This window comes from Nyctereutes procyonoides, unplaced genomic scaffold, assembly GCF_905146905.1.
Source record: "Nyctereutes procyonoides isolate TBG_1078 unplaced genomic scaffold, NYPRO_anot_genome, whole genome shotgun sequence".
NCBI classification, from domain to species: Eukaryota; Metazoa; Chordata; class Mammalia; order Carnivora; family Canidae; genus Nyctereutes; species Nyctereutes procyonoides.
In genome coordinates this window covers 3,878,478-3,905,802 of record NW_026575028.1, presented here as the reverse complement: position 1 = coordinate 3,905,802, position 27,325 = coordinate 3,878,478, and the positions used below count along the sequence as shown (strand labels likewise).

At 49.3% G+C, this 27,325-nt stretch overlaps 1 protein-coding gene across 2 annotated transcripts in view; it reads left to right on the top strand.

Annotated features, from left to right (window-relative positions):
* Positions 1–27,325, top strand: part of IQSEC3 (IQ motif and Sec7 domain ArfGEF 3) — a 110,574-nt gene that overhangs the window by 34,158 nt on the left and 49,091 nt on the right. The window contains exons 2-3 of one of the 2 annotated variants that reach the window (XM_055315346.1): positions 405–488; positions 21,339–21,618. In XM_055315346.1, the coding sequence (XP_055171321.1) occupies positions 405–488; positions 21,339–21,618 (364 nt within the window). The remainder of the gene's footprint in view (positions 1–404; positions 489–21,338; positions 21,619–27,325) is intronic. The other variant, XM_055315345.1, reaches the window with a different exon arrangement.

Genomic DNA, 27,325 nt, shown 5'->3' with positions numbered 1-27,325 from the left:
CAGTTCTGTGCATCACAGATGAATAGACCTAGTTTAGCCTTGCTGGACCATAGTGGGGAACAGGGTTGAAAACAACTATAATGATGAAAGATAGAGCCGAATTAATGGGACATCCTATGCAGAGGAACCTGCTGCAGGACTGCAGGCTGAGAAGGAGGAAGAGCTGCTGATGGGAGGTCCAGGGGCTGCAAGCAGGAGGTGCCGTTTGAATAGGCACTGTCTACTGCCTGGTTGAGAAAACCCTTGATGACAGAAACTCGGTGCTGCATTGCCTTCCCAGGAGCAGTGCGTGCTTATTCTGTGGTAACACAGGGTCAAGGGGTCTGGAGGAGGAAAGCCTTGGTACCAGCTGGGTCCAGTCTGTCGAGGCCACCTCTGACCTTCTCCCTCTGCTCTGCCCTCAGGAATGAGACCGTGCTGCACCAGTTCTGCTGCCCAGCCGCCGACGCTGAACAGAAGCCCGCCTGCTCTGACTCGGTCTCACAAAGGTGGGGATGAACTGGTGGCTGTCCTCCCTTCCCTATCCCCACTGTCCTTCCCCCAGAGCAAAGCACATTACACAGCACCTCTTCCTCTGAGTTCTGTGCTCCTGTTTCTCTGTTTTTACCTCCTTCCTCCTGCTTCCATTTCTCTTTCCTTCCTCTGGACCCCAGATGAACCATTCCCAACTCTTGAGGTCATTATACCCTATTGTTTAAATTTCAAACTAGGCTCCTTCCCCCTAAACGACCTACATAAAATGTCGTCTTTTTATTTTTATTTATTTATTTTTAAAGATTTTATTTATTCATGAGAGAGAGAGAGAGAGAGAGAAAGAGGCAGAGACACGGGCAGAGGGAGAAGCAGGCTCCATGCAAGGAGCCTGACACGGGACTTGATCCCGGGACTCCAGGATTACACCCTGGGCCGAAGGCAGGCGCCAAACCGCTGAGCCACCCAGGGATCTCCAAATGTCGCCTCTTAAACATCAAGAGAAAATAATTATTGATTTGTATGTTATATAAATATTTATTATATATTTTTATTATATATTTATAAATTATATATATATATATATATATATACACACACACAGTCCTAGGTTATATATATATATATATATATATATATATATATATATATATAGTCTGGAACTCAAGAGGTGCTCAACCAATGGTAGTGCCTATTCTTTCTATTATAGCAAAGATTTACAGTTTTCTTTCTTTCTCCTTCCATAAAGGAGCCAAGATGACTGGGTTTAGTTTTCAGGATTTCGAAACTTGACTGAGACGCTGTCAACCTGGGAAGTAAGGGGGAGTGTTGGGTCAAGAGTCAGTGTCACTGTCCTGGGCTTTCTTCATCTTGTTTGTGTTAGTCATGGTCCCTCTTTAATTAATTTAAAAAAATAATTAATTAATTTTTACTAGGGAAATATCAGATCATTTAATAGTCATTGATGACATCTTAAGTAATAAAATTAAATATATATGTATATGTATTATGTACATATATATATATTATTGTGATTGAACAGGCATAGCATAGCAATGTAATGAGACAGAAAATATGGGTTTTACAGTATATATTTGGGGTCTTTCCAATATTGTCAATAATATAGCAGCCTTCAGTGGGAAATAGTCATAGTCATCAAAAAATCTATTTGCTTAGCCTCTAAATGTACTATAAATTTTTCATTTTACCGTGGAGTACATCCACATTCATCTAAGTTTATGTGCATCATTGTCATCACATTTGCAAAGCCTGCGCGGAAAGGGCAGTGAGTCATCAAGCGCTGCGCGGACGCATGAGCATAGCAGGGCAGCTCTGCGCGGCCAGCTTCCTATGCTCTGACCTTTCTTCTCCCCTTGTCAGCTCCCAGCCAATTGCTGTGCATGGGTTACATCTTGGGACTGACACCTGACATCAACCTGAGCAGGTGCTCAGAGGGTGCCTTGCCCCTTTACTCTTTCTTTGTATTCCTTAAACTCAAGACTTTCCTGGGATGTGAGTGTTTAATACTTCTGTTCAGGGCCAGTCACTTCCTCAGTGAGAGCAGGAGAAAAGAGAGCCAGTCTGAACAGCTGAAGTCACTGTCCCTCTGTCCGCCCACCTATTTTAATCATTCTCCTTCTCAGGCTCTCCTCTTTCTTCTGTCCTTCCAGCTCTCCTCTTCCTCTCCCACATGCAATTCCACTCTTCTCACTAGTTTTGATCCCAGATCCCTGCACTCTCAGCCCCGGTCCTTTATTACACTTTCTTCTCTTTTTACCACTTTTTCTGTCTCACTTCTGCATGTCTCTTTTCTTTGTTTCTGACTTGACTGGGAGTCAAGATACTCAGATTCTGGCCAGAAATTTGCCCCAGTTTGTCTCTGGTTGTTGGGACAAATTTGGGCAAGTTGCTTAGCTCCCTCTGGGCCCGTTTCCCCATCTGTATGATCAAGGGTGGGGAGTCTATCTGGAAAGTAACGTTGACATATAATCTCATTGAGTCTTTCAGTTGTTCAGTGAGGTTGGACCAGGGAGGTTTTCTTATCCCTGTCTCACGTGAGAGCAGACGGAGATTCAGAGCTCAACGACCATGCCCGCAATCACACAGCCAGAAAGTGAGTACTGGTGCCCAGACTTGCCCTGAGGGCAGGTGACTACTACCGCTCAGTCATCAGGACTCAATGATTCCATTATCTTTTTTCCTTTGTTCCTTGGAAAGTAACTAGGTGGTAATCCGAGATATAAAACCCCCCCTAAAGTCATTAGTACTCTTTTTCCCTTAAAGGGAAGTCAGGGTCAGGGGGAAGGCAGGCAGAACTCAGAAGGGAACTAGGCCAGAGGCTAAAACCAGTGACACACCATAGGGATTCTTCAGTCCAGGGCTGAGGGGGGCTGACCAGGATGCAGGATGGAAGGCAAAGGGAAGGATCAAGCACTGTGCTGATGCCCCAGGTGGTCTGGGGGCCATGTTCTGTGCTTGGGGACAGAAGCTTGGGTAAGGCCACTTGGATTCTGGGGGAAATCCCCATCTAGTGGGGCACTGTAATGCCCCCAAATTGAAAGTGGCTCGCCTGGAAAACTGGAAGGAGAAAGAAATGGGAGAATGAGACAGGAGGAGAGGAAAAGAAAGAGGACAGAGAGTGGAGTGACATCCAGGTGATCTCTGAGGAAAGGGACCAAGGGCCTTGACTCCTTCCCATGAACTGTCACTGTTCAGACACACAGTGGAGTCTTCTTAAAAATGTCCTCCCTGGCGAGGCAGGAAGAAGAGAAAAAAGCTGCCTGCCTAGGCGACCTCCCACCCATCCATCCAGCTCAATTCAGTGAATGTTTAATTACTACTACCCAAGCACCAGGCACAGGTGAGGACAGATAGCAGGGTGTCCTCAAGCTCAGTCCTGGCAGAGTGCCAGCAATAGAAGTCCCCCCTAGCGTTTCCCATGGCCATCCTCTCTCTCGCTCTCATCCTTCCCATTCCTCCACCTGCCCACACTCCTCTGCCTGCTGGGTCCACCCTGCAGCCCTGGATTCTGGTGGGAAGGGGTGGGAGGAGCTGGTGTGCCCTGTGGGAGAGGGGAGGCCGAGGTTGGGGTGGAGGCACTCTGGAAGGGAGGGTGGGAGACCATTCAGTGGTGGAGGGCCCGTGAGCACTGCCCACCGCCGCCCTCCCCTCTGCGCAGGGCAGGGGGACTTGTCCCCAGTTGGTCCAGACCTTCAGCTGCTGTCCGCCTCTGCTCCCAGTTATTCTAAATTGTCCTGTTTGGTTTGTAGTTTCCTAGAGCATATTTCTATCTGTCCATGTGTCTGTCTGTCTGTGTCTCTGATGTCAGTGTCTCGGCTTCTCTGGGAGGAAGCCTTCTGGATGTCTTCTGACAGTCTAACTGTGTGTGTCTGTCAGTCTATCTGTTCTCGGCTTCGTGGGGGACATTCCATCCTGAGAAAGTTTTCTTCCATTAGACCCCAACATCCCCACTACCAGGCCTTTCCTGACCCCTTCATAGCCCCTTATCCCTCTTCTTTAACCAGATCTCCTGCCTCCCGAGTGTAGCCCAGACCTCCCTGAAATTGCTCTGTGAGAATGTGCCAAGGTCAGAGACTGGGCTACGGGCTAGTGCAGGGTGAGTGGGCCACGGTGCAAGATCTGGGGCTGGGCTGCAGGGCTCTGAGACAAGCCAGGCTCCGGTCAGTCCACTTCCCACTCGGCTGCCTCGGAGTTCTCTGAGGATAAGCCCATTGGTCTCTATGAAAGCCCCTAATAAGAAGGTCTAACCCACTCAATGAGGTCTCAGGGTCCCTGGGAACTTTGGTGTGTGAACTCAGAGCTGGCTGTCTCACATCCTTCCTGTGCACCCAGGCTGAAGCCAGGGGTGACCAAGGTCAGCCTGAGTTTGAGGTGTCCGACCTCAGGCTGTGGGGCTGAGCAAGAATCCCTTCCTTGAGCTGCTGGACTCTTCCCCTAGGGGCGGCATGGTAACTGGTCTCTGTAAGTGGATCAACCACAGCCCCATCAGTCAGTGATGTGGAGAGGAGCTGCCATAGCCTGGGGCAAACCTTCAGCCCAGGAGAGAGATTGGGGGCGGGGCAGGAGAAATCCTTACCCCTCTGGAAGAGGCAGCCAAGCTCCAGCCCTGGAGGAGGGGGTGGGGGTTGCTGGGACAACCTGCCCAGCCACCAATAGAGCAGCCTTTGGGGAATGGAGTTGGGAGAAACTCTATCTTGGGACCTGGAGCCTGCCAGGGAGTGATGGTCCCGAAAGTGGGAAGACCCAAGTGAAGCAAGCTGAGTATCTGTAAGAAAGGAGGCCAAGGGCTGGACCACCCAAGAATGGTGCCTAGGCTTTCAAGCCTCTAGGCAAAGTGCCTAGGCTTACCAGGGTAATTAAGCCCTCAGGTGAGAGCTGGGGGGTGGGGGTGGAGCCCAGAGCAGCCAGCCAGGGGCAGCAAGTGCATGCCAGGCTTTCTTCCCCCTTCCCTACCTCCTCCTGCTGCTAGCTAATGACAGGGCTTTATTCTAGGGAACTGAATAGGCTAGTAATTGCAGTCCTACTTTCAATTCCGTGGCTCTCCCTCCCTCTCAGGCTCTCAGTGACACTCGGAACAATGACCCTGGAGCTGGCCAGCCACCTCCCAGCATCCAGCAGAATGGCAGCCCATTTGTCTCTGTGGGTGGCAATGGGGCCAAGTTGAGGAAGATTGGCTTCTATTAGAGGAGGCTCGTATTTGGTCCTTCCTCCTCACCTACCCCACCCTTACTCCAGGATGGAAGATACACTAATATTTCTTGAACATTATATTTATTGAACATGCCAGCGATGTTGCACTAAGCACCCTCAATATTTTATCTCAATTCTGCGAGATAGTAAGGAATCTGGGATGGAGAGAAGTCCTTTTTTTTTAAGATTTTATTTATTTATGAGAGAGAGAGAGAGGCAGAGACACAGGCAGAGGGAGAAGCAGGCTCCATGAAGGGAGCCCAACATGGGACTCCATCCCGAGTCTCCAGGATCAGGCCCTGGGCTGAAGGCGGCGCTAAACCGCTGAGTCACCTGGGCTGCCCAGAAGTCCTGTTTCTTGATAGAGAGATGGCGCTAATCAGTTCTGGAGGTGGCAGGTGAGCTCAGTTCTAATTCCAAAATGCAACCTCTTTCTGCTGAGCTGCTGCTAGGATTTTTTTTTCTTTCTTAAAGAGCACAGGAGAAATCCTTGTAGGTATTTCTTTTGATCTTAAATAACATCTATTTTCTGTGATTGTAATTTATACTTGCTAGTTGTTGGAAATACGGAAAATGCAGAAGTATAAAGAGGAAAATAATTCAATCCAGTTACATACAATTAACCACTGCCAATATATTAGGGCGCAACCTTCCAGGGTGTTATTTTTCCAGGCCCTGGATTTTGCATTTTCCCCCGTTAAAAACAAAAAGAGAAAAGATTTTGTAGCCTGCACTTCGCACGCAGTAAGCTGCGCCGTCTAGGAGGGCCTCCGGCCCGCAGCAGCCCCTCCCGTGCCCCACCCCTCTGGGCGCCGCCTGCACCTGCACCTGCACCTGCACCTGCACCTCCACCTGCACCTGCAGCCGGCCCCCCGCCCCCCGGCCCTGGGCGCCGCCCTGGAGGAAGGGACTTCCTTCGGAGGCTGCGGGCGGGAGCGCCCTGCGTCTGCACCGCCGGCGCCGCGGTCCGGCCCGGGGCGAGATCAACGGACCAGCCAGTGTTTACTCAGCGATTACGGAGCAATTAAATTCTCGGTCGATACTGTTCAGTCTTGCAACAGCTGGGCTGGGGAGCCTGGGCGTCACGTGCCGCGGGGAGGGGCAGGGCTGGTCCTGGGGCCGCCCCGCCGGGCAGCGCCGGGAAGACCCCTCCTAGGCCCGAGGGTGGGGCGGTGGGGTCTCTGCGGCCTCGGCCTCCCTCCGCGCCCCGGGACGGCAGCCGGAAGGCAGGCGAGGCCGAGGGAGAGTGGTCTGGTCTCTCCCGCGGCGGGTGGTGAGTTCCCAAAGGCCTTGGCGAGCATCGGGCTCCTGCGACCTGATGCGGTGTTGTGACAGGTTCCCCGATGCATCTGCCGGCTGCGGGCCCGGTGGGATTCCTGGCGGTGGTGGGCCTCGGCCTGGGGGCCACACAGCCCGCCCCGCGGAAGAGCCGAGGGGAGGCGGAGGGGACGGAGCCGAGGGGCTGCCCCTTCTTACCTGGGCTTTGCTCCCCAGCGCCCTGAGGATTTCTGTGTAGTTCCAGCAGAATCCACCTTGGCTGGGCTCTGTACCTGAGGATAACCACAGGGAAAATGGCAGAAGGATGATTCAGTCCTGGAGCTAGGGAAATGTGTCCTCTGATGAACCATACGGCAGGTCTCTTCTCCTGTCCATGCTTTTGCCCCATCTTCCCCACCAGAGGCACAAAGGATAAAACAGATGTCAGAATCCTTTGACAGCTGGGTCAGGAATGTCCTCCCCCACCCCTAATTCCCAAGAGTCCAGAGACTATTAGAAAAGCTTGGTCTTGTCATAATTTTCAGCTTTCTGTTCAGAGGGTTTGCCTCAGCAGCCGTGTGAAGCTTGGGTTTGGCGACAAGTATTTCTCGGGGCCAATTTCCTTACGTACCTTCCCCTCTCAGTCACTCTGTAAGGCCAGTCTCTCCATGGGATGGAGGCTGTAGCCTGGTTTGCAGATCAAGGACCTTGATCTCGTGCCCCTCCCCCCTACAGATGAGGCTGTTTGAGCATTCCAGGCAGCAGCAGGTAAACCCATCAGAGCCACCAAACTGAAAAAGGAAAGGACCCAGAGAGTATGGGGGGGGGGGGGCAGAAGAGCTTTAGGCTTTATTATTTAAAGAAATAAACATAACAAAGGATAATACTCCCAGAACAACAAAATGAAAGCTACCACAAGAAATGCCTAACTATCTCTGTTTAGTGGGTATTCATTAACGCAGAATTTTGTCCAACTTGGGGAAACAGATTCTTTGTTCATTTACCAGAAACTTCTTATTTGAGCCTTTTGGATATTCTTTTTTCATTCCCAGAAAGAATGCCCTCTCCTTGCAGCCCTAAGCGATTTTTCTAACGTCACCATCTAAGAGATGGTGGTTACATGGATACTTTTGGTTTGGTTTGGTTTTCTCCTCTGAAAGTAATATTAACCCATTCATTTATCTTTCAACCAATAACATGACCATATAAATAATTTATGATTTCAATAAGTGTTTCTGCTTCTATGACAAAAAGCATTTTAAGTCTGTTTCATCAAACCAAAAGACGGCAATCATCTTACTCTGCAGCAAGAGTGATTTGATCAGATCTGACATTCTTGACGACATTAATGCCTTTGACAGAGGCCTTGGAATGGCTTGATAAAGGAGAATTTAGAGATTTCTTTTGTGATGATGAAAAAACAAGACAAAACAAAACAAAAAACAGGAAGGACAGCTGTCTGTGAAGGAAGACTAGCATATGTTGCTGTCTTCAACACAGAGAAGTGCCAGCAGGATCAAAATGAAAGGGACTGTTGCTTTTGAACCACAGGATGTCCGGCCGGGGGAGGCCTCAGGGATGCATCACCCATTATCACACAGATAGGAGATGCGGGAGGGTGCCTTGCCCAAGGTCTCCCAGCTGGTGAAGTGTAGAACAGGGTCTACACTACAGGGTCTACAGGGTTCAGTCTTCCTGAAGAGCTGGTGCTTTCCACCCCCAGACTTCTCTATGCCTCAATTTCCTTAGCTACCTCATGAGAGGGTGAATGTTATCCCCAATAAGGCCCAGGCAACAGTGATCCCATAAGAAGACACTCTGCGGTGGTTGGAGGGCCAGCATACCTGCAGAGCACCTGGGAGGTGGTGGTGGTGGGGGAGGGTTTTGACAAATCCAAACAAAGGACAAGTGGCACAGTGGGGACAGCAGACCAAGAAGCAAATGGGAACAGCAACATCTGGACTAGCGTGAGCATATGTAACACATGAGAAGCGTTTGGGTGGGCCAGCGCCTGGGTTCTGTCTTTCTCCGTTCTACTTATCGTTTTTGGTTTTTTTTAAGATTTTATTTATTTATTAATGAGAAACAGAGAGACAGAGAGGCAGAGACACAGGCAGAGGGAGAAGCAGGCTCCATGCAGGGAGCCCGAGGCAGGACTTGATGCCGGGACAGGGATCACGCCCTGAGCTGAAGGCAGACGCTCAACCACTGAGCCACCCAGGTGCCCCTGTTCTACTCATTGTTAAAGCACAAAAGGAAATTTTCGAAAGAAGCAAAGCCTGGCCTCACTCATAATCCTCTAGCATTCTCACAGCACCTCCTGGCATTGTGGACAGGGTAGCCTGGATGCTGGGCTGTGCCTCCACCCCTGCACCCCTGCATGCTCCAGGGAAGAGCCTGTTGCCCACTTCTCTTCCACCACAGATGCACTTGCCTTCACTCCAAGGACAGAAATGATAGAAAATGAAGAAAGGCTAAGTGGTAAATCAGTCATAACTCACGTTCTAGGTTATCAAACTCTTGTCCTTTCATGAATCTGGTCCTCACCACAAACCTGTTACAGGTCATAGGGGCAAGACTTATTGTGTCGATTTTATGGCTGAGGAAATACTCAGGGAAAAGAAAGGACTTGTTCAGGTTCCAAAGGTAGAAGCTGGCAGGGATGAAGACAAGCCTGTATGAAGAGAGGGGATGCAGCAAGCAGTGACGTTAAGCCTGGCAGGAGCCTGTCACTGTTTGAACTTGATGGCTGGGCCATGCCCCAGGTGCCACCACATACATGGGCTGGCAGCATCTCGGTGTGGTTCCCACCTTCTAATATAGGCTGCAGGTTGGGAGGTTTGGAGGAGCAATTAGGTTACCCTGAGGTCCTCGGACTTCAGGGGAACCAACTCACCAGAAACAAATTTATGAGACTGATATATCAGTATAAATTTATTAATTCATAATGAGAAATGATAATGGTGAACAGGATACTACTCATAATTATCGATTAATAAGGAACTTAAAAATATGAGTGTCTCTTTTCTTTTCCAAGGACAGAGAGATGAACAGCAGATGATTTTTGTGGATTCTCTTCTAGGTTGGAAAGGAAGAAGGAATTGGGGAGGTAGTAAACTAGTATCCTGGGCTTTTTTTTTTTTAGGAGATACTTTTTTATTTTTTTTATTTTTGTTTTATTTTTTTTATTTATGATAGTCACACACAATGAGAGAGAGAGAGGCAGAGACACAGGCAGAGGGAGAAGCAGGCTCCATGCACCGGGAGCCCGACGTGGGATTCGATCCTGGGTCTCCAGGATCGCGCCCTGGGCCAAAGGCGGGCGCCAAACCGCTGCGCCACCCAGGGATCCCTACCCTGGGCTTTAAGATGAATGCAGGAAGACTTCAAGGAAGTTCTAGAATACGGAGCAGTTTAGAGCATACATAGAGCAGCTCAAATCCAGGTTCAGATCCTGGCTTGGCTACTTACAAACTCTGTGGCCTTGGTTAAATGACTTATACTTTCTAATCCTCAATTATTATTGCTTATCTGTAAAATGAGGATAGGAATAGTACTTACCTCTTATGAGGCTGAGGGGATTAAATGAGATGCTGCATGCAAGGGTGCTCGCATAGAGGAAGCCCTTGGTAAATGCTAACTTTTTTTTTTTAAGGATTTTATTTATTTATTCATGAAAGACACACAGAGAGAAAGGCAGAGACATAGGCAGAAGGAGAAGCAGGCTCCAGGCAGAGAGCCCGATGTGGGACTCTATCCTGAGACTGAGGATCACGCCCTGAGCCAGGGGCAGGTGCTCAAAAGCTGAGCCACCCAGGCGTCCCTAAAGCTGGATTTTTCAAAAGCAGGGAGGGCGAAATCAATCAAGATCCAGGAATCCTAGAGAAGGGGCCTAGAAACTCAGGTATGACTAGGAAATGTGTAGAAAGAATGTGCTGACTACTTCAGGGGATGAGGGTCTAATGGCAGAGCCCTTGGGATGGCAAGTAGGAGGAGACACACTACCCTGCATGTTGTTCAAGGTCATTGAGCCATGCCCATCAGAGAGAGGGTCTAGTCCCTCCTTTGGATGGCAGGTGATGTGTATGGAGAAGGAGGCAGTCTTTCAGATGTTTCTATTCAAGCCTAGCCTGGGACATATGAAGTGTTGGCTAGGAAGAGCCCAATATCTGAGAGAGAGAAAGACTCTGAAAACCAAGGGACCGATTTGGGGAAAAGATCAAAGAAGCTAGAGGCCCAGATGAATGCCAATCCAGCAGGGCCACCAGGCCCAGGGAGGAGATTTTCTAGACATCAGGGTAGGAGAGGAGATGATTTAACCTGGCACCAGGCTGTCACAGTGCAGGCTAAGATGAGATTAAAAGCAAAGGCATTTTATCAGAAAATTCTTGCCAGCTGACAGTTTGACTGCGTGTTCTCCTAAGAGGAGGAAACAGTTGAACCCTTGCAGGGAAAGGATTATGGCCTGGCACTAAACCCTGCCCTGCCTGGAAGGGTGGGTGGTCCCCCAAGCTGGGATCTCCGAGGCTTCCTCCCAAAGCCAGTGTGCTCTTCGTTGTCCCTTCATCCTAAACAGTTTTGGAAATGATGTGCAAAACCCACAGAAATGTGGAAAATGGCATGGCCACTCTAATCCAGTATGTTTGTGAATGGTTTCTACTGCAGCAAGAAAGATTGAAGCTAGACATTAGGCAGAACTTCAAGTAGGAAAGCAAAAGATAAGGTGACTGTAGGGACACAGGTAAATAATCTTGTTCCATAGCAACTTGATAGATGTCCAGAGCAGCATCCTACACTACTGGCCATTTTGCCATTTCCATCACTTGTGTTGTAAGGACAAAATAGGACAATTGTGTCCTGTTTTTGGCAAGCATAGGCCTGACTGCCACAGGCACCGGTTGGCCATCAGAGACCTTTCCCCTGGTATGTGGTGAAACTGAGCCTGTGAGTCGCTGGGAGAATATCTTTCCCTGGAAATAGCTCCAACCAAAGAAACACCTGCTTGGCTGGGATGAGGCAGGGCTGATCTGGCTGGGACAGGAGGAGGATAGAATAAAGGGACTTTCTAGTCACTAGGATTTAAAATAGCCAGACACGGTCTCTTGTCCAGCTTCGGGGATGCACGGTGTGCACACCCAGTTTGTGTAGGTCACCATCCTGTGGCTCTCTGAGGGACCCAAGAGGAGCTAGATGAGGTCTTTGCTCTCCAGGGAGCAATTGCCCTTGAGCTAGGAGCTAAAGAAGCATGACATGCCCAGATTACAGAAGGAAACCTACACTGACCGAACATCAGTCGGTGCCAGAGGCTTTCTGGACATTGCTCTATTAACCTCTCCGGCAGAATCATGTGGTAGGTATCCCCACCTTGCACATGAGGAAACAGGCGTGGAGAAGTCAGAGAACTAGCCAATGCCACACCGCAAGTGATTGGGTGGGTTTTAAACGGTGGTCATTCTGTCTGGTTCTTAATCTCATACTTGTTACATTCTGCTGCCTCCCAGCCCTTATACCTCTGGCATGCTTCTCTCAGCATCATCTTTAACTCAGATCTTCAGAAACTATGCCATACAGAAAAGAACAATACTTCTGCATTTTAAGAACTCTAGCACAAGAACATAGAGGAATGATAGGTCAAGTTCAAGGATGGTTCTTTATTCTGAAGTCATATCCTTGCTACTTTTTCATATTTTTTTGTAACATTGTAAGGAAGCCAAATGATACTTTTGCTTTTTTTTTATTTTCTTATTTGAACAAAATAGCACATTGGAAATCCTAAAAAAAGAAAAAGATAGTTGCATCTTATATAGAGCTTGCTGAGCATTGTACACACATTCCTACCTTAATTCTCTCACACAGAGGAAAGTGGGGCCCAGGGAGGTTAAGCAACTTGCCCAAGGCCATACAGCAAGTCAATGGCAGAACCCAAGTTCAAACCCAGGCAGTCTGGCGCTGAGTCTACACCTATACCTGCTGTGGTGCGGCCCCAAATTATGCGTTGGCCAACAATGCCTGCAGCCTCCTATGCTCTGTCCTCTCAGGGACCCCAAAGGCACTCATACCCCAGACCTGGCTCCCACCTGGCTCATGGGCTGATGTCTTTCTTGAGTACACCTCTCCAGCATGTGTGGCTGTGTGGCTCCTGACAGTCACCACTGTCCATTTGGGGATGGTTACATATCCAGACCACAAAAAGACGGGGGCAGCATGGTTCCTTAAAGAACAAATCCATTTTCTTTCCTGAAAGTCTCCCTTGCCAGGATAATGGGTACAGCCCAGTGGTGGTCAGATCCCTGCCACTGTTTCTGTCCTGCCAGTGTGGAGCTTTGGGCTATCGTCCTTGCAGGGCCTTCCTGACCTGTTTGGAGTCTGCAAGGTCTTGAATGTTCTTGAGCCTCCCCTGTGAGAGCGCTCTGCAGACGCAGGGCTCCTGCCAAGCAGCCATCGCTGCTTACGTAAAGATGAGGAAGAAATTTCCCCCTAAGGAAAAGCTAGGGAATGCTAAACACAAATTCAGGACAAAGATTCCTTTGAGGAGATAAAGAGGAATATGCAGGGCATGAAGGCTTCTAATGGGCCATTTCTTGAGCTGGGTACAAGTGAATATTTTTCTTTATACCTTACATATGTCACTCATAGTTGCATATATAAAATGGCTCTATAAAAGAAAAAAGTAAATAAAACCAGATTTTACTAGGCTGTAAACACCAAGTGTTGTCTGTACTAGGCTTGTGATGACTTTGGGCAGTATTTCTGGAGCTTCATCGCAGGGTTGGGTGCCATGAGGGCATCAGGTGTGGGAAACATCTTCTCTTAGGCATGATTACACAAGCACACATAAAAGGTGAGGAAATCCAAGGTGCACAGTGAGTTCTCTGTGCCTGGGCTAGGAAAAATATGCATTTGTGAAATTGCGTGCTGCATGTTGGGGAGGTGACAGGGAGCAGGGAGAATATCCTTGACCTTTGATTTTGCTATGAGGTCTACCTCTATTTGTGAGAAAACACAATGCTCAAGAATGTTAGGATTCCAGTGGCAAGAAGATGGCATTAGTCAGTCTGGCCAGCTTGGGAGGCTGTGAGGGAGGTGTCCTAAGGAAACTTCTAGATAAGGCTTCCCTGGAGGACTGCAGGCTCTAATGTGCCCAGGTGCTGAAGTTCTATTGTGGGGTGGGCTGGGCAGGGGAGGTTTCCACATGAGCCGTCTGGGGACAGTCTGCTGGAGCTGTTCTGTGACCAACCCTGAGTGAGCGCCATGCTATTGTGGGCCTGGAGATGGGGCAGGCGCGCATCCAGAGGGGCACTGTGGTTCCTTTGACAGGAAACCTCCCCTGGCAAGTCAAACCAGCCAACACCTTTTTGGAACAGCTCTGAGACCAAAACCTGAAATCTCTGAGGAGCCAACAGGAGACAGAATAACTTACTCTCTCTGGGCCCTTGGGAGAGGGGAAGGAGAAGCATCTGTCACAGCCAATGAAGTCAGGGCAGCTTCTGCAAGGGGATGAGCCTGGAAAGTCACAGCTGCCTTCCTCCAGGGGTTTCTATTCTGAGACATGGCTTCCAGCTTGGACAATGGAGGTCAAGGAGCCGTGCGTGGGCTGGGGCAGGTGCTGGCATGGATTCGACGATGTAAGGGAAGCAAGACGAGGCTTCTGCTGTGTCCTTAAGTGTTGAGGGCAGGGAAACCAGAGCCCAGCCACCGAGCAGGGATGGTGCAGTCCATACTGTGCCCGGGGCCCACAGAGAGGGAAGAGAAAGTGGAGAAAGCTGAGCCTCTCCTTTCTTCTAACTGCCAAAGCATCTTGCTCAAACTGTCCATGTCATGAGAGGACACAGAGGTCCAGAGAGAAACGTGCCTAAGCTTATACCAAATGGTGCGGGCCGAGGCGAGATGGGACCTTGACTCCCAGACTAGTGCTCTTCCCACCGCCTTGAGTAGCATTTTCTAGCCTGCCTGGAGAATCAGCACAGAGCAACTGTGTTTCCAGGACTGGCCCTCTGCACACTCAGCTTTCGCGGGTGCCACCTGGGAGGGAAGACACTTGGCTTCCCTGGCTCAGTGCCTTTATTCTGACCATCTACCACCACCTTATTGATTCAAACACGGGAGAAAAAGAACTGTTTTAATAAGGGCTGAAAAATCTTCAGATGTGAGGCATGTTGTTAGCTTTTGTCTGTAAAATGCCTTGCTTCTTTGTCTCAGAAGCACTTTAAGAAAGGCTGGCAGAGTTCGGGCTAATGTAAAGCAGTTGGTCAGGCCTTCCCGGGGATGCTTCCCGCCTGAGGAGCCCTTCAGCCTTCCAAACCTCCTAGCAGGGCCTCTAGCAGTCACTGCTCTAATTCCTTTCTGTGCTCTAGCCTGTGCAAGAAAGGAAAACAACCTCCCTCTCCCGCCCCCACCCATGCTCCTCTCCCTGCACCTCCACCTCGTTCCTTTCTCCACTTTCTTGCCAAGGGCCACCGCCCAAGCCAGCCTCTGGTAGGGCAGCATGCACCTAGGTGCCCTCTCCCAGTCCTCACGCTCTTCAGTTACCCCTGTCCTGTCCAGCTCCTGGCGGTGGGCAACATGGCCTCGCCTGAGCACCCCGGGAGGTCACTCGCCAATTGTAGTCAGCTCCCTTAGAAGGGGCTGTGTGAATACAGATGCCGGTATCCTGCCAGGTGCCCTTCTTTTTACTCTGTCCTAATAGAAAGGCTGTATTTCCTTTTGTGGCCAGCATACCCATCTATGAGCTCATTTTACCTTTCTCACTCCCTCTGAAAGGAGGTACTCACCTTCCCATTTTGCAGATGAGCAAACTGAGGTACAGAAACGTTAGTGTCTTGCCCAAGTCAGCCAACTAGTAAATTGCAGAACCAGGGGCCTCATTCCACTCCAGCTCTCTCACTTGTGAACGAGGATGCCATCCGTGTTAGGATAACAGTAACCAATGTCGGAAAGCTCTGTGGTGGCTGATACCCCAACACTTTCTCCGTATGACTGGAGCTGCCTATACTCCTTGGCACGGTCCCCAGCATATGGGAGATAAGCCATGATAATCTCTCCAGAAAGTGTCTATGGGCCTATAAAGTCTCTGAATGTGGAGGTAAATTTTGGCCTGTATGAAATCACGTGCATTTTCCTGGGAAGAGAGTTCTTCAAAGGCGTTGGGAACTGAGAAAGATTCTACAGGACTGCAGGCAGGCAGACCCAGGTAACTCTGACTGTTGAGAGAAAAAGGAAGAAAAAAAGAAAGGCGAGGCATCTGCCACTGATTGGGTTCTCTGGGAAGCAGAGTCTGAGTTGAGGGTGCTGAAAGTTTATTAGAGGATGTGCTTGGGATCAACACCCATGGGAGGAAAGGCAGGAACACAGTAAGGGGCAAAGGGAGAAGTCCAAGTGATGGAGGCCCAACAGAAGTCTCAGCCAATCCCAGGCAAGCTCTGGAGTCAGAATGACCTATCAAACTTGCCCCACATTGGGTAAAAATGGCTGAATCTTTATATCCCCACCTCAATCAATAACTGGATTTGGACAGCCCTGGGAATGATGTTGACTTTGGGCCAACGAGCTCTCTGCAGCTGAGCCTGTCCCTGATGGGGCTGATGGGGCTGATGATGGCAAGGGCAGTCTCCAAAAGCATGGCCAGAGCTGGGCAAAAAGTCGTTCCTTGAAGGAGGGTCTGGGAGCTCCCCTCAATACTTCTGCCTTTGGGAAAGTAGGAGAGATTAAATGATGTCCATCTATCCATCCATCCACCCACCTGTCCAGCCATCTATCTTTTCATTTAACATTTATTAAACACGTCTTATGAGCTAGCCCACTGTGATAAGCACCGGTGATAAAAAGGTGTGCATGGCATAGTCTAGTAGAGAGAGACACATCAATGAAAATAAGACTAATAAGACCACAAAATGGTCATTACTGAAATAGAGGCAAGTTCCAGGAATTATTAGAGCATATTGGAGGGTGGGATTGACTTTTCCCAGGGGCAATGAAAGAGTTGACAAGGCAGAGAAAGGAGGGGTGAGAGAGTAGGAGCATGGAGAGGAGAAGGCATTTCAAGGCAGAAGGAGATCACATGAAACGCATGGTGGCCTGAAAGCACATGGTAGATTTGGGGAGAGTTTCAGTGTGCATGGAGTGGGTGGTCACTTGGTAGAAATGTGGCTGGAAGGGAAGGTTGGGGATCATGAGTGTTCCTGAGTCCATGCCTGTAGACTTTATCTCACAAGTTTTGGAAAATCACTGATGCATTTTGAGCAAAGGATTGATATTAAAGTATCTACATTTTAGGAAGTCAATTCTGATAGCAGGGGTGATAGGATGGAGTGGTCACTGGAGCCCCAAGGGAGTCATATATACACCTTGTTCCATAGGCCCCTATCATCCCTCAAAGCACAAATCAGCTTCTGACATAAGCAACCCTCTCTGATGTGACATTCAGTTCCAACACATAGGACATTCTAGTCCGGGGCACAGGTAGTATTTCTCTGGGCAACTACTTATTCCCCCAATTCCCTAAAGACTTTCATTTGCCATGCTCACATCCTGTGGTCTCATGTGTGGAATAACCTCTGTGGATACCATGGGTCCCTATATGGATATTGGCCTTATGTCACATGGGCACAACCAAAGCATTCTCAGAACCCTCTTGTTTTGGTGCCACCCACATTCTTTTTACCTTCTCAAGTGGGCATCCCAACCTTGGAAAGATTTTTGTGACTAGCATCTCGTTTATGTCATCAGTGACCCTAACTTTCTCCACGCCAGTGGACTGCCACTCAAGGAACCTGTTTCCACAGCTGGATGAGCCCAAGGTAGCTAAGATAACCAGGATCCCTCTTCTTTCTCCTCCTCCCTTCTTACAAGAAGATATGCAGGTCACAGAGTGAATCCCATTCATGTGATTCCTGTCCAAGTGCCAGGCTGCTGGAAATCTGACCCACTAGGGACAGGAGCTCCATGATGTAAGGTCAGCCCAGCAAACTCTCGACATTTAAGGGTCACAGCCAGTGTTTTGAGAAGAGTGGTATTCTGGACACTGGAGCAATAGACTTTCGGTTCCATATGAGACTAGGATTGAAGTAAATGGTCTCAGTTGAAGTAGATGGTCCTCCCAAGCTATGACAGCTAGGATGAATATTCTAACCTCTTTCCTTGGACCATTTTTATAGATGGGGTACAAAGAGGGAAACAGAGGCTGGGAACATTCTTTTGATGCTCAGCCATCACATAGAACTTTTAAGTACTCAGGCCTGCATTGCTCCCTGACAAAGTGACTAAAACACAAACCACACAAGGAGCACTGGACAAATGTCTGCCTAGGGCATGCTCCATCTTGTGGCTGGTACAGTCAAGGGGCCTGCCTGTAGGTGGTAAATACGTGTACATTCCTCAGAGGTCACAGATCCCATGACTTGGTGACCCCCAAGACCAAGGCCCTTCACTGTGTTGTTTCCCCAGTGGGTGGAGAACAAGGGTGGGAGGAAGACTCAGGAAGCCAGCTCACCTTCACTTGTCTCCCTATAGAGTAGGGGAGTTAGTCTAGAGGTCTGGGAAAGACCATGAGGAAAAACTGTACTATTTGGGCTTTGTGAAGGTTGAGGTAGGCTAAATGTTGAGAACCTCTTCCACATAGGAATTCTCCACGCTGTTTTTCTGGGGATTCATTTGGGAGCCATGCTGTAGGTTTCCAGCTCAGAATACAGCCACCACTGCTGTCACTATTTACCAAGGACTACTCTGTGCCAGGCACTTATACTAAGTTCTTTGCAAGCTATATTTATTCCTCACGGCAGATATGCAAAGGAGTTATTAGGTTGTCCATTTTGTGGAAATAGAACCCCAAAGAGGTTAGGTAACCTGTACAAGGTCACATAGTAAGTAGCAGAACCAGGATTCTAATCCAGGTCTTCCTGATACCAAAGCCCATGGTCTTTGCCCGCCGCTGTATAACCTTAAACTTTGCCTTATTGATGACAGCAGTTCTCCAATAGCCACCTTGTACCACACAAATCTGTGAAGAAATTGTAGGAGGGAAGGCTAGGACAAGGTCTCCTTTCTAATACTTTTCATCATATGCTTGGGAGGGCCACAGTCTCTCAGGTCACTTTGCATAGAGGTAGGCAAAGGCAGGGTTGGTTATACCAGCTGGAGAGTCTAAAACCTTGGGGCTGGTGGGCCTTGGTGGACTGGCCTTGGCACCGGAATCCAAGCTCTGGGAAGAAGTAAGGAAACTGACCCAGAAGGAAGAAAAGAATTACCCAAGGCCACAGAGCTAGTTAGAAGCATTAGTGTGTGTTGGTGTGAGAGTGTGTGTATGTGTGTGTGCATATGTATATATGTTGGAGATGACAATAAGGGATCTCCTAACTCCCAGGTCCTGTAAATGAGCTCAGGAGAAGGCCTTGGAGTCTGTCTATATCCAGAGGCGTTGGACCACAAAGAAGGCTATTTTTAAAATTGTTTTAGCTTAATACAAGTAGTTTATCTGGGACAAGGCAACTCCAAGAAGTGCCAATGTAGGAGTGGGAGATGAGACACAGAAGAGAAGGAAGCCAGTACCTGTTCACTAATGATCAAGTCACTGCTTTGGCTGTTGGGTGTCTTTGGGAGATGATGCAGAATGTGCTTTGGATTATTCCACTCAAGGGACAAGGAAGCTAGGGTATTTATCCATCTACCTTCCTCACCATCAGCTGAGTACTACTATTCGAGGACATCAACTCCCCAGAACCTCTCATCAAGCACACTCCAGCAATAAAAGAAAGCAAAGGGCTGTTTTCAAAGGTGTCTGTAGCCCTGAGTGGTGGCCGGGTTTTTAAAGAATCTGGAAAACCTTTTGGGGTGAAGAGGCTTGGGCATTATTAATACCAAAGACAGTCTGTGGAAAAGATGGGTGAGACTGAATGGTGCCCCTGGAGGCAGATTGTGATAGGAGAGGGAAGAGCTATTTCTGTGTGCCCTGTGGAAAGAATAGGAGTTGAAGTCAGGTCTTGAAAAGAACTTCTTGATAATATCAGTGGAAAAAAAACTTATCAGATATCTAGAGCTCATTCAACTATACGACTTGATTAATGGCCATACAAGTAATGATGGAGCAAAGAAACATGCCCAAGGAGGGTTTCCTTCAGGAATTTGAATCTCCTTATTGGTAGGGCCAGCTAAAGAGCTCTCCCTTCTGGAGGCGATGAGACCAAGGAGTGCTGGGAGGATAAATGGAGACTGAGTGAAAGGATTCTTCACCATCCTTGGTTATTCCAGTACCAGGAGGCTCCAAGGTTGGGTAGAAGCAACAGGAAGCAATCTCTGGTGTGATTTGGGGCACCTTACATGAAGGCAAAGCCTTAGAAGAAGAAAGCCTGAAGATTGCCTGGCTCTCTGACCAGGGCCACCCTAACTCTTGAGCCCCTGCTCCTTACCTGTAAAAAAAGGGGAGGGGGAACTGGAGGGCTGGACTAGATGATCTTAGGGTCCCTTCTAGTCTTGATCTTCTATCTCTGTCCACTGTAGGGGCCATCCCTACGGCCTCTACACTCCTTGTAATTTATCCATCAACAAGTATTAACTGAGCTCTCACCATATGTCCAGCATTAAGTGAGGGGCAGGGATAAAATAGAATATAGGCCCTGGCCTTTAGGGTGGGATAGGTGGGGGAAATAAGAGTTAACACTTATTGAGCGCTTGCTCTGTGCCAGACAGTGTGCCAGACACCTTACACATGCTGACTCCTTTCCCTCTCACCATAGCCTCATAAAATAGGTACTAGTACACCCACTACCTGTATGAGGAAACCAGAAGGGGGCTCAGAGAAAAAGCAACTTAACAGAAGCCACACGGTGGTAGAGCTGGGAGTTTAGCCCATGCTGTAGCCACAATACTTCTCCTCCTATGAAAGAAAAAGGGACTCTCTAAGCACAGCTCTTAGTGCGCTAGCAGAAGAAGCAGTTAAAGCTGGAGTCACTTAGAAAGGCTTCATGGACAGGTGCTTAGCCCTTGGCCTTGAGCAGGGGCAGAACTTGGTGACTGGCCAGGGAGGGGAACAACCTGAGAGTACTAATTCTCCAGCACAGGCTGGGTGTGTGGCTTCAGCTAGCAGGTGTCCTCTTAGACTAGAGAGGTGGGCAGCATCTATGGTCAGTGCTGCTGGCTCCATGGAAGGGGAGGAGCAGCCAGAAGCCAAAAACTGATGCTTCCCTAGACCCAGCAGGGAAGGGCAAGGACCGTCCTTTTCACAGCCCCAGCCCCAAGAGCTGACATCTACCCAGCCTGGAGGGGCTTTGTGCCCCGGCCAAGCCTGTATCACCCCTCTCCCCCCCAACAGTCATTGGGGTGGTGTAAAAATGGAGCAGGTCCACTGTAGGTCAGCTTCTTTCCAGCTGCCTAAACCACTGGGCAGGGAACTAGATCACTGATAATGATGACAGTTAACACTTAAATATAGCCACGACCATGAGCCAGGCACTGTTTTAAGAGCTTTAGCTAACTCAGACCTTCCAACTGGGGGTTGGTACTGGGGTAGGTACTAGTATTGTGCCCATTTTCTAGATGAGGAAACAGAGGTACAATGAACTTTCTTACGTAGCCTGTTCAGGTTCGCACAGCTAGTAAGTCAGAGTCCAGATTCCAACCCAGGTGGTCTACTCTTCCCCTATGGGCCATACTGCTTCTAAGTATAGCTGCCTCTTCCCTCTGCTTGGGATATCCCTGCTAACTCAGGTTCTGCTCTTTGCCTGAAGCTCTCCCCCTGCCAAGGTAGCCCCTCCCTAGAGGTGAGGCAGGGGGCCCCTCCACCAGCCCCCATACTAGAAAGGCTCGATATTGCCCCAAAGGCCAGGCCAGAGTGCTCTCCTCACCCCCCGCACCCACATGCACCCAGTCCCGCTCTCCCCCAACCGAGCACCGTTGCCTTTTGTTCACAGTGATGGCTCCTGCACCCAGGCCGGTGGGGGCATGGAGGACTCCGTGGTGGCAGCGGCGGCGGTGGCAGCCGGCAGACCCAGTGCCCATGCCCCGAAGGCTCAAGCCCAGGAGCTGCAGGAGGAGGAGGAGCGGCCGGGGGCGGGGGGTGCCTCCCCGAGGGCTGGCCCCCACCGCACGGCCTCCCCCGGCCAGCAGCAGCCTGCCCTGGCGACGGCGCTCTGCTCCCACGCCCCTAACGCCTCCGATTACGAGCTCTCCCTTGACCTAAAGAATAAACAGGTACCCAGGGCCTCCAAGGGGGGCGGGGAGGGTGGTGAAGGGGCCCTGCCTCCGGGGGCTATCCAGGGTACCAGGGATCTCCCCACTTGGGCACACTTCTGCTGCAGGTGCACTCCTTTCCCACTAAATTGAGCTAAGTATTCTGCGGTGCCCTGTAGCCCAGTTTGTCAGGAACCAGCCTTTACATGGCAGGGGGCACACCCTTGCAATGCCAGGCCCTTAGGCAGTGTATTCAGGGCTCTGTTCCTCTTGCCATGTTCAGGAGGCCTAAATAGCCACCCCCCAAACCTCACCGCAGGTGGCCCACTGTTCCCTGGGGAAGCCCCTACCTCCACCTGCTGCTTAGAAGATATAGCCTCATTTTCATGCCCCAGGTATAGGCACACATAGGTTCAAATGAGATGCAAAGACAGTGGTCTCCTCCAGGGAGATTGAGGATTCCCAAGATTAACCAGAGCTCCCCTATTGCAGAACAAATTCCATTCGTTTGTGTGTGTGTGTGTGTGTGTGTGTACTCATGTGCATATGCTTAGAGAAAGATATCATGACTAGATACTGTTAAGAAGGAGGACTGAGGGACACCTGGGTGGCTCAGTGGTTGAGCATCTGCCTTCAGCTCAGGTCGTGATCAGGGGTCCTGGGATCGAGTCCTGCATTAGGCTCTCCACAGGAAGCCTGCTTCTCCCTCTGCCTATGTCTCTGCCTCTCTCTTTGTGTTTCTCTTAAATAAATAAATATTTTTTAAAGAAGGCTGAACTTGGATCCATAGACATAAGATACAGTCCTTAGTCTTGCTCTAGTTAACTCTGTGACTTTGGGAATGCCAATTAAGCATTCTGGACGCTGGTTTCTTCATCAGCAAAATTGAGAATTAGACCCTGAATCATCTCCAAGGTCCCTTCTAGCCCTATAATGTATAGGTTCTAAAGAACCATCATTTAACTCAATGGCCAAAGTGAATCTTTGGAAGGAAAGCTCTTAGAAATGTCACTAAGACTGAGTCAGGCCATACCAACCTCATTTCTTCCCTTCAGCATCAAGGCCAGCTATTGGTGGAACATCTGGCTGTCAGTAGAGTATTTAACAAAATCTCCCATGATATGTATGTGGACAAGATAGGAAGTAGACTAGATGACAATATAGTCAAGTGGGTTGTTTTCAAATGGAATTCTCAAAACAAAAAAAAAATGTTGATTTTTCCATCAATGCCAATTCCTGGGGAGTTAAGTGGTATGCTGTCGTTGGTCCTGTTCAGTTCAATCATTTTTGACAAGGCACTAATTTCTGCTGACACCAAGCTGAAAGAGGACAGCTAATATCGTGGTGATAGAATCCAAGATTTTGTAAAAATCTCATTGAGACCTAAAGATTTAAATGAAAAAGTCTAAATGAAATAGAGAAAAACATCTAAAGTTCTCTTAGCTTTGAAAAGTTCATAGCATTAGCATAAGATGGGCAGGCTTGGTCCTGGGAGAAAGACCGTAGGGCTTTAGTTGATTGTAAGCTCAAGAGGAGTCAATAACCAGTAAAACAGCTGCCAAAGAAGTGAGTACAGCAGCCTTCACAGAGGGGTGGATAAAGTCCCCCCACCGATAAGGGAGCAGCTGGCTGGAGCCCTACACTAGTTCTGGTCAGGGCTCATTTGGAGCCTGTACTTGATTCTTGGGGCTTCATTTAAGAGGGATGTAAGAATCCCGAGGATTCCAAGGTGCTCCTAAGAAGGAAAATAGGATTGGCTAGAGTCATATGGAGAAATTGTAGACATAAAAACAAGTTTTAAATATGGAAGAGCTGGCATGTGAAAAAGGGATTAGATATATTTTCTATCATTCTAGGCAAAAATAGTGGTACTAATGTATGAAGTCTACAAGAAAGGAAGCTTTTAGCTCAATTAACAATTAGAGCTGTTAAAAATATAGAGTGCCCTGCTTGGGAGGTAGGGAGTTTGTGTTACCGGGAATGCCCAGGCAGGGGCTGGCAGACAGTCCATCTGGAACACAACAGTATGATGTGGGTGGTCAGTTGGCCCAGATAAGAAGTCTTCTCAATTCTGCATGACTGTGCTTCTTGAGGACAGAGACCATCTCTTAACCATCCGTGTACCCTTCCCCCAGCATCTAGCAGAGTGTCTTGGACATACTAAGAGCTCACTGAATGAATAATTTTTGAATAACTATGATGCGCAAAAGAACAAGAGAGTGAAGTAACAGGGAGAAAAAAATGGTCCGGGGGCACCTGGGTGGCTCAGTTGGTTAAGAATCTGCCTTTGACTCAGGTCATGATCCCAGCATCGAGCCCACTCAGCGGGGGAGTCTGCTTCTCTCTCTCTCTCTCTCTCTCCCTCCCTCTCTGCCCCTCCCCCCACTTGTTCTCTCAAATAAATAAATAAATAAATAAATACATAAATAAAATCTTTTAAAAAGAAAAAAAGAAAAAAAATGGTCTCTACTTTCTCCTGCAAAGAGAGTGCAGGTCAACTTAAGGAGCATCTGGTCAATAAAACCAAGGGAAAGCTGTGCTTCAACTTGGACAGGAGAATTAGTTTAATTCTGAGTGACTTGGTGGCACATGGAGAGTTGTATAGGGTTTCTTCATTGGTGTCATGGACCTTTTTGTGGTGGACATCATTCTGATAGACAGGTCTGCATGTTGGGCCAGGAGCGGGGTGGGAAAGGTGAGAGTTGGTAGAGGATGTGCCAGGGGCGTTCGTGCTGAGTGCACCAGCCTCAGGGAACAGCCCACCTCCCCTGGCTGGAGTATCTCTCTAAGCCAAGCATAGGCTAGGGGTGGGAGGAAGACAGGCTGGTGAGGGGCTAGAGAAAAGTGATTAAAAATACAGCACACGTTTATAAGAGACTGAGTTCAGCTCCTATATCTCCTGCAAATGAACTGTGTGATCTTGGGCAAGCTGCCCAAGATTAACTTCTCTGGGCCTCTGTTGCCTCCTATCTCTTTGGGGCTTTGTAAATGCTGTTCCTTCTGCCTTTACTGCTAACATTGCTGCTCCTCATCTAGCACTTGGCCTCAGTTACTTTCTCTTACTTTGGGACGGAATTGTGGACAGAATCCTCCTTCCTCCTTCTGGCAGCTTTCCTTGCCCTTGCAAGGCTGCAATGAATGTCCCTTCTTGATGATCCCCTAGCATCCAGCTGTTCCCTGTCGTAGCCCTTCAGTTCTATATCCTCATTCTCCATTCACTTAACTCCTCCTTGAAGGCAGGATACATGGCTTATTAATCATCATTATATCCTCAGTGCCTGACACAGTGCCTGGCATGAAGAAGATACTTGAGGATGAAAAGGGGAAAATACTAAGTGAGTTGAAGAGGGAGAGATGCATGAAGCCTGGGACCAGGACCTGACCTTGCTTTAGGTTTCTTTATTCTTTTTGTTGTTGTTGTTGTTGTCAATTTGCCAATATATAGTATAACACTCAGTGCTCATCTCATCACATACCCTCTTTAATGCCCGTCACCCAGTTACCCTATCCCCCATCTACCTCCCTATCAGCAACACTTTGTTTCCCAGAGTTAGGAGTCTTTGAGATCTAGGATTTAAGATTCTGATTCTGTCAGTGTCCCCAGTTGCATGAATCCTTGGACAATCATTATCTTCCTAGTCCACCAACTTTCCAGCCATTCCAGAATCCCAGGAATTTTCTGACTCTTCTCTCTCTTCCCTGGCATCTGCTCTACCCCAAACCCCACTGATGCTACTGTACTTAACTATTTCCCGAATTCCTCCCTCTCCTGCCCAGCCCACTGCACCCCCCAGGGTAGGCCACCATCAACTCTTACCTGAGCCCCTGGGGAAACCCCCACAGGTTCCCCTGGTGGGAGATGTGCTTCTTCCAACCTGATCTCTGCCCTGCAGCTGAGTCCTCTTTATAGAGAGTGCACCTGATCATGGTATTTCGCTGTGTGAAGACCTCTCATGGCTCCTCACCGCGTATAGGACAAAGACTTCTCCAGGTTCTTCCACCACCACCATATCCTGCCCCGCCCCTACACGGGATTCCAGCTGGTCTCATTTGCCTTTCTCCAGATTTCAGTGCTGTCATTTGCCTCTGGGCCTTGATGTATCTTATTTTCTCTGCTGGGAACATTCCCCACCTGTCCCCCAATCACATTTCACCTGGGAGGTCTCTACTCATACTTCAGCATCTCAGCTCAGCATCCCTAAGCTTGGGTGTGTGCTCTCCCTGAGTGCCCCACCGCTGACCCTGTGCCACCCGAAAACCGTCCCACTCCTAAGGGTAAGAACTATGTCATTATCAGGGCTGTCGTGGAGGTGAGCAGGCTGTGCACAGGACACCTCCAGGGCCGGGCGTTACTGCATAGTCCGTGTAGGTGTAAGCGCTCCCTATGTATTAGATGATATACTGTTCTCGCTGCACTTTTGTTTCCCTGCACCCAGCACAGTCCCTGGCACTGGGGACATGCTCCATGTTGGAGCAACACATGAATGAAAGAACAGACACATGAACGAATGAACGAACGAACAAGTGAATACAGGAGCTGGCCCCTGGACTTCCAGTTACCTAGCCCCCAGGGCCTCTCCCCAGCTTCACACAGTGCGGAGGTCCTCCGCTCCCTCTGCTCTCAGCTCTGTCACTTCATCTCACAGCAGCCCTTGGGGCTACAACCTAGGTGGACCAAGAGGGAGCATGCAGGTCCCTTTGGGAGGGAGGGGGTCCTCCAAGAAAGTTGTGTGACAAGGATACACAGGGCACCCGAGTGATTTCCAAATTCATTCAGGCCCTCGAGGGGGTTTGTATCCTGTTCTGTGCCCCCACGGATTGGAGCTCACATGGGGTGTCCAAATGGCATTGCACTCTGTGCTGTCCAAGCCAGGGGGCCATGCAGCTGTGGTCAGTAGCATCCGCCTCAGTCACGTTCTCTATTTGGACAGCAGCCCCTTCTACAGCAGATCTCCCAGACGCCAGCCTCAGGGTTCGCCTCACCAGGGGGTACCTGTCAAGGGGAGAAGTGGTGGTTATGTTTCCCACTCTCTGGGTCTCAGTGTCCTCATTTGTGAAATGAGGGGTTGTCCCAGAGGATCTAAGTCTCCTTCCTCCTCTGAAGCTGAGAGTCCTACCAAGGATATGGAGCACACCAGAGGGCCAGCCCACAGAGGATGATGGTGAAAGGGACGCTCATCAGGGAGAGTCCTTCTGTCCACTTGCATTCAGTTCAGGGAACGATACTGCACAGCTGCCCTGTGCAAGGCCTGGGCCACCACAATACAGAAGATGCAGTTCCGGGCCTCAAGGAGCTCACTCCAGCGGTGGGTGCTGACATGTCATCAGCACTAGTTGGCATGAACAGCTCCAACTATGTGCGGGACAAGGTGCTAAGCATTTCCCATGCATTATCTCACCAGATCTGCACCATATCCCAGTGAGCTATTCCTGTTTTAGGAAGGAGGAGACTGAGGCTTAGTGATATCATCGAGTCACTCACCCAAGGACACATCCCTAGATGCAGCCAATACTGGGACTCCACAGTCCTTGGTTTTACCCAGAGTCTTCCACAGTCTGTTCATCACAGAGGAGGGAGAGGTTCCAAGGAAGTGATGCACAGGGCACTTCGGGAGTGCTGGTGACAGCATGGAGCCTGATCCAGGGTTCAGAGAAGGCTCCCCACAGCAGCAGCTCTACCTGAGACAGTCTCTGTGACCTAGGAGCAGCTGAGTCATAGCACCCCTCT